At 38.0% G+C, this 10708-nt stretch overlaps 3 protein-coding genes across 4 annotated transcripts; 1 reads left to right on the top strand and 2 right to left on the bottom strand.

The window, feature by feature from the left end:
* Positions 1-1207: 1207 nt before the first annotated feature.
* Positions 1208-2580, bottom strand: LOC148177624 (solute carrier family 35 member G1). Its single transcript, XM_088032113.1, has 2 exons — positions 2435-2580; positions 1208-2389 (listed from the first exon to the last, which is right to left on the bottom strand). Exon 2 carries the CDS (start codon positions 2384-2386, stop codon positions 1358-1360), a length of 1029 nt encoding a protein of 342 aa, XP_087888239.1. The 5' UTR covers positions 2387-2389; positions 2435-2580; the 3' UTR covers positions 1208-1357.
* A 162-nt stretch (positions 2581-2742) lies between these two features.
* Positions 2743-5119, top strand: POLDIP2 (DNA polymerase delta interacting protein 2). The gene is made up of 6 exons (XM_088032114.1): positions 2743-3044; positions 3124-3376; positions 3422-3599; positions 4423-4586; positions 4670-4875; positions 4926-5119. Exons 1-6 carry the CDS (start codon positions 2962-2964, stop codon positions 5038-5040), a joined length of 999 nt encoding a protein of 332 aa, XP_087888240.1. The 5' UTR covers positions 2743-2961; the 3' UTR covers positions 5041-5119.
* On the bottom strand, positions 5078-7653 carry LOC148177626 (uncharacterized). 2 transcript variants are annotated; one of them, XM_088032116.1, is made up of 6 exons: positions 7584-7653; positions 7313-7501; positions 7045-7131; positions 5673-5985; positions 5427-5624; positions 5078-5379 (listed from the first exon to the last, which is right to left on the bottom strand). In XM_088032116.1, the coding sequence occupies exons 2-6, from the start codon at positions 7376-7378 to the stop codon at positions 5189-5191; spliced, it is 855 nt and encodes a 284-aa protein (XP_087888242.1). In that variant the 5' UTR covers positions 7379-7501; positions 7584-7653; the 3' UTR covers positions 5078-5188. The 2 variants fall into 2 exon arrangements, with proteins under 2 accessions (XP_087888242.1, XP_087888241.1); XM_088032115.1 differs by having other exon boundaries at positions 7313-7627.
* Positions 7654-10708: the final 3055 nt, after the last annotated feature.

Consider the following 10708-nt stretch of genomic DNA (forward strand, 5'->3'; position numbering starts at 1 on the left):
ATAAAAATTTGTAAAATCTGCGTCTTTTACTCCAAAATTTTCTAATTTAGTACAATTAATATTTGAGTTAAAAAGAAGCAACTTCCTTAAATTTCATCAATTTAGCAGCAACACAACCAAAAATCCACTTTTTTCTCATAGAATTCTGAAACTTTTTGGTTCGTCAAAAAATAAAATCTTCTAAAATCTGCGTCTTTTGCTACAACATTTTTTAACTTGGCACAGTTAATAAACGAGTTAAAAATTGTAACCCCCCTAAATTTCATTACTGAAGTGTCAATACAACGAACGACACAATTTTATTTATAGAATTTTGAAAGTTTTTGAAAATTTCAAAAAAAAAATTTCGAAAATCTGTATTTTTTGCTCCAGAATTTTGTAATTTGGCACAGTTAATAAACGAATTAAAAGTAGTAACCTCCCTAAATTTCATCACTTTAGCACCAACACAACCAAAAATCCACTTTTTTTCATAAAATTTTGAAACTTTTTAGTTCGTCAAAATATATTTATATTTTTTTAAATCGTCGTCTTTTGCTCTAGAATTTTTTAATTTGGCACAGTCAATAAATAAGAAAAAAGTAGTAACCTCCTTAAATTGCATCGCAATAGTGCCAAGCTGCATTTTTTTTTATAAAATTTTGAAATTTTTGGGTTCGTCCTAAAAGTAAAATTTTGTCCCAGGACTTCTCCACAATTCCCGACAGTCATCATGATTTTCCTGGATTTCCTTGCTTAATTTTTCTGTTTCGGTGTCTTTCTGTTATCATAAATCGTTTTAATTTTTTTTAAATTCGGACAGAAAGCCTTAAATTTTTCTGTTTAGATTTGTAAATAAAGAAGCAAATTTATACAGATTTTAATCAACAAAAAACGTTTTTGTCATTGTTTTTACCATTGTCCTCGAACCAAATATTTATTTTTCAATAAAAATAACAAGGAGGCTTTTAATTTCGCCCCATGTTGGCAACTCTGCAAAAATTTAACATCTACATATTTTTGTGACTATTTTTTTTTCATTCTAAATTTTTGCCTCATAACCAAAATTAAATTACAATGCAATAAATAGTGCTGCCAACAGGTTAAAATTAACTTAAGTGCGTTCTCAACAATCAACTGTTGTACTAACAGGACTACCAACACAATTTGTAAACTTGAAAGCTCTCGCAACAGTTATTTATGTGCAAAGAGTGTGAAATGTTTTTTTCACCCGAGAATGGAGAGAGCGAACGACATAACTTCAGGTACTTTTACATAAGTTCGTGTCAATTTTTGCGTGGCTTTTGATGCCCCCCGTCCTAACTAACAACCAACAAAATATCACATAAAAACGATCCTATCAACTTTGGTATAAAACTTACTTAACTAGAAAAGAGAGCTTCCTCCTAAGACTAGCATCTTGAGGTAATGCAAGCATCCACTTGCGCAGCCCCGTCAAAAGCACGGAGCTCATTACTAGAATAGCCCCCCCTATCGAAAATCTATTTGGTATTTCATTAAAGAAGAGGACTTGCCAAACGAAAGCAAAAACGATATCACTACTCCTAGCGATAGCCACCGGTCCGGCTTGCTCCATCTGCAACGCCAGCGTCAGCAAAATCTGCCCCAAGAAACTGAACAACGCCAAGGCCACAATCAAGTACCGATCAAGGCCGCAAGGGGGCAAACACAGCGCCCCGATGATGAAAGTCACCAAGAGGCATTGACACAATGCGAACGATCCGAAATTCGTCATGATTACCGAAAAGTGGATTCCTTTGAGGGCCCGGAGGAGCACGTACGCGTTGGCTCCGAATAGCGTGGCTGAGAACGCGGCGACAGCCCCCCAGATCTCCGCTTTCTGACCTGACTCCCCCAGGGAGTTGACGGTGTCGCCGAAGAGGCTCGGAGGGCGCGTTATCAAAACGACTCCGACGAGAGTCAGGATGACTGAGAAGGCGTTGAATAACCCGCAGGGCTCCTTCAGGAACATCCGCGCGAAGATACCGGTGAAGACAGGCACGGAGAAGACGATGACGGAGGCATCGGCCAAAGGCATGTGGCGGAACGCGTAGAAGCTCAACATGAGCGCGGCGGTTCCGGTGAAGGAGCGGAGTAAAAGCATAATCCGCTTGCCCTTTGGAAAGACAGGCTCTTGGCGGTAGATCACGATGGGGATCGCCGGGAGCAACACGCCTAAGTAGCGATAGGCGGCGAGGGCCATGGGGTCCACGTCCGTCATCCATTTCACTATCACCGAACACAGAGAGAAAAACAGGGAACTTAGCGTCGCCAAGAGAAGCCCCAAATAGGGGCACCGGCAGAATTTCAAGCGCTGGGAGTGGATTTTCACGTCGGGGTCGCCATCCTCGTCCACCAACTGTTGGAGCTCCAGGTTTTCCGGCATTATCTACAAACACAACTTAAGACACGAAGGGGGCTATCAATGACTTACGAAGATTTTTATTTCAGAGTCTATTCATCGTGGGAGTTTCTTGGGTTTCGATCACTGGGGCATTTTCACCGGCTTATTGTACACTGCACCAAAAATGCAGCAAATACGATTATTGTGACAAGTGGGTGACAGCTGACAGGTGAAATGTCAAAGTCAGATGTGACGTTTCTGCGAAGGCGGATTTAAATGCAATTGAAAACCACCACAAAAAAACAAGCCGCCAAACTCAAAAAACACAGATTGGCAATATCAATTCAATTAACGTTTTATTTTTATGAGTTTAAATGACACCAATTTTTTCTATCTATTTGTTTAACTCCCCTGACACGTCACAACAGGTTGCATGAAAGTCCGGTCTCTCGTCCTAACCAAAACAATTTCTCTGATTTGGAGCACTAAATTTCGAGAATTGTGCTCCAAGTTTCGAAAATTCGCTGTGAAGTCTCTTCCCTTGGCACTCTACCATTCAAACCACCTTACGTAAGAGCGTAATAATGTTTGCAAGTACTGCGCAAAAATTATGAAAAATGGAAGTTCTAAGGGCCATTTTCCACTCTCCTCTAGTCAAAATTCCAGTTACACGGTCCGTCTCTAGTCGTTCTTATGCCAGGTGAGCCCTCCGACTCCTAATTCAATAAAAACTGCGAAAGTGTCAGAAAAGTGAGGTTATGTCGTTTTTTCTTGTTTAGATTAGCGGAGGTGGGGCGTCTCGACGCCCCCAAAATCACCGGGAAGTATGAAACGGGGCAGCTGATTCTCCACCGCGTGTTTGGGTATCGTGGGGTGGTTTTATTCCCCTGGTTGGCGAGGGTGTATGATCGAGACCTTCCCCAGCACAGGACGGGGGATATGGAGCCCAATCCAGGCGTTGGCAAGGAGGTTCGGGGGCGCACCCACACGTTCTATCAGGTGCTGATTGACCAGAGAGACTGCCCCTATATTGTAAGGGTTGTAACAGTAAAAACTGAGATTTGAAGGCTTTTTCAGAGGGCTCAAACGGAAGCTGTGACGTTCTTGGGCAACCAGGACTCCTCCAGGAGCTTGTATGCGATTCCCGGGCTTGATTATGTGGCTCATGAGGATATTATTCCGTACACGAGTGCGGAGAAGTCGCCGCTGCATCACGAGTTGTTTGATAAGTTTCTGGCTTATGATGGGGATAAGGGTGAGTTTTGAGGATTGTAGAGGGGACCATAGGCAACCCAATATACAGGTGTGAAGTGGTGCTTCTCTTCACTTATTCTTTTCGTTTATTATTATTTTTCTATTTTACTTTCTTTTGAGTACTTTTTGATCTCGGTTTATTTTTCCTCTTCTTCATTATGTTTTTTCTATTTTTTTCCACTTCTTTTTTAGCAATATGCACGAGTGACGTGCTGCTTCTCTTCACTTCTCTTATTCTTGTAGTTTATTATTATTTTTCTTTTTACTTTCTTTTGATTTTTTTTTGATCTCGGTTTCTTCTTCCTCTTCTTCATCATGTTTTTTTCTATTTTTTTGCACTTTTTCTTGGCAATATAGAGGGGTGAAGTGTTGCTTTTCTTCACTTCTCTTATTCTTTTAGTTCATTATTTTTCCTTTTTACTTTCTGTTGAGTACTTTTTGATCTCGGTTCCTTCTTCCTCTTCTTCATTATGTTTCCTTCTATTATTTCTCTTCTTTTCCTTAGCAATATACAGGGGTGAAGTGTTGCTTCTCTTCACTTCTCTTATTATTTTTCCTTTTTACTTTATATTGATTTTTTACCTCGGTTTCTTCTTTATCATGTTTTTTTCTATTTTTTTTCACTTTTTCTTAGCAATATACAAGGGGTGAAGTGTTGCTTCTCTTCACTTCTCTTATTCTTTTACTTAATTATTTTTTTTCCTTTTTATTTTCCGTTGAGTACTTTTTGATCTGTTTCTTCTTTCTCTTCTTCATTATGTTTCTTTCTATTTTTCCACTTTTTGTTAGCTTCTTCTCTCCTCTTCATCATAGTTTGTTCACAGATCCACCCTTCGTCCCGCAAGAAACCCTCCGAGCCTGGCAGAACAAAAACCACCCCTGGCTCGAATTATCCGATGTACATAAAGAAACCACCGAAAATATCCGAGTGACAGTCATCCCCTTTTACATGGGCTTCAGAGAATCCCACTCCACGTCAGTCTACTGGGTGGGTATCGCCATTTTGAAGGCAGCTGCGATGACACGTTGCCTTCAAACTGGCGGAGCTTCCACTGACGCCATGTTTTTTAGTGGCGATACTGCATAAGATTAGAAAATTTAGGATCGCTAAGTGTCCAGTTGCGCGAACGCCACTGGAGAATCTTCTCTTTGTCCGGTACTCTGGAGACAGTCAGAGGTAGAGGCGTCGTCGGCCAAGAACCGGCTTTAACTAGATCTTTACCAGCCTTCCAATATAGTAGTCACGTGAGCTTGCAGGCCCCCAGTGGACACATGTGGTACTACCCCTATAAACAAAAGAGAACTCCACTACAAATTGTTTTTTTAGGGGTACTTTCCGCATGGAGCGTGAAGATGGCTACACTTTTGATTGTCGAATTCCGCCATTTTCTCTTGAGAGCAAACCGGATATAACTCCAGCAGCGCCCCCTGGAGCGCTCTAAATGGTACTAACCAACGCCCGTTGTAAAATATTCCTAATTAAACGAAATCGAGTGTTTTATTATAAAGTGAATTTAACAATTCTTTGCGTCCTAACTAGACAAACATGCGAAAAACTTAAAATAACTAAAAATCACAAAAAACGATCATTTATCGTTGAAAACTTCCGAATCCTAAGCCTACTCCTCTCATTGTGTGCGTGGCGGTTCTGGCGACTTCGTATTGTTGTTCCATCGAACTGAACATTTCTTCTTGTTTACGAAGGCCGTCACCTGCTTGACCACCGCCTTCGGCGTTGCCTCTGATTCCCATCAACCTTTTGAACTTGCTGGCAACTTTCCCTGCAACCTCACAGTTAGTAAGTACCAACAAACCAACAAATAAGTACCATCAGTGTCTTGGGCGAACGTGGTGGCCTCCCAAACCTTCTTCCCGTTTTTATCATCTTTGGGATCATCCTTCTTCTGCCACAACTGTTTCCTCCTCTCGATCTGATCCCGGAACCGCCCGGTAATCCCCGGCATAAAAAACCGATTACTATCACTCTGATTGGTCCGTTTATCGTCATCCACCGCTTTCTGTCGATCTGCCAACCAATCAAATAATTCCCCTCCAAAACCCAACCAATACCCACCATTCTTCTCAGAGTGATCACTCTTCCCTCCTCGCTCGAACCTCTTCGAGTACTTCCGCGCGCGATCGCGCGACGTCGAACGTGATCGGGAGTGCCTCGACTCGCGTTCGGATCGTCGCGGAGATCTCCGTCGTTCTCTACTCGGCGACCTCCGCGATTTTCTGTCTCTGTCGCGTCTGCTGTGGTGGTAATCCCGGGATTTGCTGCCACGGCGATCTCGGGAGTCTCGCTCGCGGTCGCGGCGGTCTTTGGAGTCACGGTCACGTGATCGACGGGATGATTCTTTTGTGTCGGGTTTGGAGTCGTTGGAGCCCTGTGGAAGAGTTCGGTCTTACGAACTGCATGGCCAAATCGTGGGGGAGAAGTGTTAAAGGCACTGACACCGTTTCACCAATTGAATGAAAGGGGTTGAAGCGGGGGCGGCGGTTTTTACGGAATTTACAAAAAAAAGTAAAAAAGACACGTCTTATACAGGGTGATTTTTAAAAAACGGCAGGCGTTGTAGAATTGTTATTTATAGACCGATTCTAAAAATTTAAAAAACAGATTAAATAGCTTTTAATTTACTATAAGCTGATGATTTTAGAAAGTTTCTAAATGTCTTTTTGACGTTACAATAACGACATTATCTTATTTGACATCACGCATCTAGATTTTATTAAATTTTATGGCCTATTTTTTTTCAATTTTGATAATTTTTTTGTAAAAGTAGAACATATTACACATTTGAATCAAGAAAATTAATATCTTCCAAATTATGAAAAAAAAATATGGGTCCCAATTTAAAATAAAAAAGTTGCATATCGCCCAAAATATACTAAGGCATTTAAAAAAATTTTGTTAGTTTTTAAAATTTTTAAAATCTGCTCATCAATAAAAATTCTACAACGCCTGCCGTTTTTTAAAATTCACCCTGTATACTGGGTGTCGCAGTTTCAGCATGTATTTTGCTTGGTGACAGCCAGTGTGTAAGTCACGTGGGTGTGACGTCATTCAAGATGGCGTCTCAAAATGGCCGAACCGCCCCTTCAACATAGAAACGAAATTTTCAGACTACTAAGATTATACAGTTACCTGCGTTGAAGTGAAAGTCAGGGGTGCCCACCCCTGTATACTCACCCCACGTGAAGTTGTTGTGGTTTCTGTACGGTCTCGACGGTGAAATGCTCTCGATACCACTTACGTCTTTACAATATATTAACAGAGTGAGTTAATATCATACGTTTACGAAAGTTGTATTTGGTTACTTACAAAATTAAATAAAAAAAGAGAGTTTTAAGGGGGCTCAACTGTCAACTACCCCAAGACAACTGTCTGTAGTTGAGAGTTGATTGAAATTGCGTTCTTTGAGAAAATTCGAACTCGTGTTTACCTCGCTCAGTTCCATTTGGACTTCCTCGTAGTTGGCGTCGGTTTGGGCCCCCGAAGACGTCTGTTTGGACGAAGTCCCACGCCAGTCCTGTTAAGCAAGGTCGATGATGATCGTACTACTTTGGCAAACAAGCTCGTTAATAACAGTAACTTTGTAACATCGTGCAGATTCCATTACTATAACATCTTCATGGAATTTGCCTCCAAACTACATTCTAAATTTACAAGAGGTGGGTGTCGACCGTACAAATCAAAGAAAAACTCTTTACCGTTTGCTTTTCCTCCGAAGAGTCATCGTAGTCGTCGTCACTGCCGTAATTTACGAGAGAATTCATTATTTTCCCAATGAAATCGCGACGATTTTGATGATTTGCAAGTGTAAATAAAGAACTTGTGAGGCTCAAATTTCAAAATGGCGACTATGACAGATGAGTGACAGTTGCGCGTGAAGTTGGCAGCTGCAATCAAAACTTGAGGGAATTATTTCGGGTTTTACACAGTAAAGGTAGAAAAGAGCACCAAAACGGGAAGAAAACGCACCTGGGGGAGTTTTGGGACGTTTCTGCACCGCAATTTCGACAAAAATGGCTTTGCAACTGGTGTGACATTAGCCGTGTTTGCGCAAACTGCCAACTTAATTGGTACCAACTTTATGTGCGGGTATCGTGAAACTCCCTGAAAGTGTTTGTAACGAAGGGTAGATGTCAGCGGTGTAGTTCGCGCTTTTTTAATCCTTTGACTTTGCTTAATACACGCGAAGCTTATAAGAAATAATAAATAAACATTTTTATTATTACTAATTTCTGTAGTCGCGAGCACAAAATGTGGTCATCAATAACAATGTGTTTATACAGAAAGATTGTCGTTTGTACACAATATAATCTATAAGTGTCAATGTCAAACTCAAATATACTTCTCTATTACCTAATTATTTCATCGAAACTATAATTTCAGTAGGGTTTAAATCAATAAATCAAACTAACGAGGCATTCTAATCCGATCTGCAACTTATCGATTTTTAAAATAGTTCCAAGTTGTAAGCGTTGGAGGGCGCTGCTTGTACAAATTTAAATTTATGATTTAGAAGTTCTTAATTGTTGTTATTTTCATTATCTTTATTGTTTTTAGTGACAATATTGAATTAGCTGACGTAAATTTTAATTTTCTTTGTATTTGCCACACTCGGCTGGTTGTTCAGAATTGGGATAATTACGTTTGAGCAACAAACAGCAATGTTAAAAATTTTTATTTTTCACACAAATACAAAAATCTACACTTTTTTAGTAAAATTTAATTAAACTTGTAACTTTGTTAGTTTTAATTAACTGTACCAAATTTTAAAATTTTCGAACAAGGATTTTAGATTTTTTTTAAAGGCTGACTAAAAATTAGTAACTTTTTTTATTAAATTCTGTAACTCTGCTGGTTTTAATAGGAAATCGCTAAAATTTGGAGGCAGTTCTAGAACAAGAAACAAGAATTTTAGATTTTTTTTCACAAATAATTTGTTTTAATAGATTTTATAACTTTGTTAGATTTAATTAGATGCAAATCAATGAAAATTTATGACGTTTCTAGTTTTGGCATTAACTGTACGAAATTACATTTTAGAATTAGAAACAAGAATTTTAGAACTTTTTTTAAGGGTTGAACAAAAAATTGTACTTTTTCTTGTTAAATTTTGTAACTTTGTTGATTTTATTCGAAAATTACTGAAATTTGGAGGCGTTACGTTTACAGGCTGTCCCAGAACTCGCGCAGGACCCGTTAACAGTGGATGCAAATGTTAAATTTGAAACGAACTGCACAAGAAAAAGTGTAAAATAATCTTTAGTATTCAAATAAAAACGGTTTTACTTCAACCAATCAAATCTCTTCCTCGAAAGGTATTTTCAAGAAATTAGTGCGTTTCCTTAGAAACATTTATGCGAATTGTTGAAAAAAAATCCATAAATTGTTTGATCAACTTTGGTGTGTTCTGTCACAATGACATTTAACCTAAAAGCAACTAAACTTAACTAAACCAAAAGAAACGAATAGAAATTAAATTAAACTAACTAAACTAACTAAATGAAGTGTTCGAAGTGACCACCACCAACTTCAATACAAAGCCTTGTCTTCCTAATAAATTGTTTCTGGCATTTGCCAACATTTGTTGTGTTACTTCGGCCATCGCCTGTTAACTCCTGTGTCGCAAAATATCAACATTTTTTACTGGCGCACGGTAAACACAATTTTTAACGTGAACCCACAAAAAAATCTAAAGGTGTGAGGTCTGGGGATCTGGCGGGCCAAGATATTGGCTACCCAGCGATTTGGATATTGTTTATTAAAAAATTTTCTAACACTAAGAGCAAAATGGATAATAGGTGCTCCATCATGCTGATACCAGTGATAATTAATAATTCCTCCTATGCATTTTTTTGGCAGTTTTGATATTGCTAAGCAACAAGTAAAGTGTAGTTCAGGTATAATTAGTTGAAAGTTTGTGATTGGTCAACTTTAAATTGATCTAATTCAAAATCTAATGACTTAAAAAATTTTTTTTTGCAAATTCATATACAAGTAACTATACAGAATCTGTGGTTAACGGGTCCTGCGCGAGTTCTGGGACACCCTGTATATTTTCGACATGTTTACACCCTGTATCAAATTCCAAAATTTTAGAGCATAAAACAAGAATTTTAGAATTTTAGGTTTTTCACACAAATAATAGTTATTTACAGTCGCGTGTGGTAACTTACATTTTACAGCGCGAAATCAGTTTGAAGCACCACGGCGTAGCCGGAGTGCTTTAATGATTGAGAGGTGTAAAATGGTTAACGCACAAGAGTTGTATTAAACTTTTTGGCCGAAAAATTTTAATCTAAGTAATTGGGTTTTTCAAAATTTATGAGAACTGTCACATCTGACAATGTCAATTGAATGTTAATTTGACGTTTACAATTCATGAGGCCAAAAAATATTTTTAATTCTTCATTAAATTTTGTAACCTTGTTAGTTTTATTAACAACAAAGCAATGAAAATTTGAGGCGTTAGAAGTTTTGGCACGCTAATTAACTGTACCAAATTACATAATTTTAGAACAAGGAACAAAGAATTTTAGTTTTTTTTAAGGGTTGGTCAAGCTTTTATACTTTTTTTTATTAAATTGCTAGTTTTAATCGGAAAGCGCTGAAATTTGGAGGCGTTACTTTTTTCAACACGATTATCAACTGTGCGAAAGTGGAAAATTTCAAAAAAAGAAACAAAAATTTTAGAAATTTTTATTTTTTATAATAATACAAATGTTTACACTTTTTTGTAAAATTCCGTAACTTTTTTAGTTTTAACATAGCTTTAACATGTTTTAACATAGCTAATTAACTGTACCAAATTACAAAATTTTAAAACAACAAACAAAAATTGTAGTTTTTTTATGGTTTGACCAAAATATCTACCTTTTTCTATTACATTTTATAACTTTCCTCGTTTTAATTGGACAACACTGAAATTTGGAGGCGTTACTTAATTCGACACGTTTCCAACTGTGCCAAATTGAAAAATTTTACAAGAAACAAAAATTTTAGAAATTTTTATTTTTTGACTGAACAAAAAATGTATAATTTTTAATTAAATTTCATAACTTTGCTAGTTTTGACGCCAGAGCTTTGAAAATTTGAGG

Source organism: Gnatocerus cornutus, chromosome 3, assembly GCF_029298725.1.
Source record: "Gnatocerus cornutus isolate USDA-ARS CGAHR chromosome 3, icGnaCorn1.1, whole genome shotgun sequence".
Taxonomy (NCBI): domain Eukaryota; kingdom Metazoa; phylum Arthropoda; class Insecta; order Coleoptera; family Tenebrionidae; genus Gnatocerus; species Gnatocerus cornutus.

Excerpts from the sequence above, each read along its gene's own strand:
- LOC148177624 (XM_088032113.1), bottom strand. The coding sequence starts at position 2,386 with ATGCCGGAAAACCTGGAGCTCCAACAGTTGGTGGACGAGGATGGCGAC.
- POLDIP2 (XM_088032114.1), top strand. The coding sequence starts at position 2,962 with ATGGAAGTTCTAAGGGCCATTTTCCACTCTCCTCTAGTCAAAATTCCA. Across the intron at positions 3,377-3,421 it reads AGAGAGACTGCCCCTATATT|AGGGCTCAAACGGAAGCTGT; the intron begins GTAAGGGTTGTA and ends AGGCTTTTTCAG. Across the intron at positions 4,876-4,925 it reads GCCCCCAGTGGACACATGTG|GGGTACTTTCCGCATGGAGC; the intron begins GTACTACCCCTA and ends TTGTTTTTTTAG.
- LOC148177626 (XM_088032116.1), bottom strand. The coding sequence starts at position 7,378 with ATGAATTCTCTCGTAAATTACGGCAGTGACGACGACTACGATGACTCT. Across the intron at positions 5,986-7,044 it reads TCCAAATGGAACTGAGCGAG|GGCTCCAACGACTCCAAACC; the intron begins GTAAACACGAGT and ends ACTCTTCCACAG. Across the intron at positions 5,625-5,672 it reads TGATCACTCTGAGAAGAATG|ATCGACAGAAAGCGGTGGAT; the intron begins GTGGGTATTGGT and ends ATTGGTTGGCAG.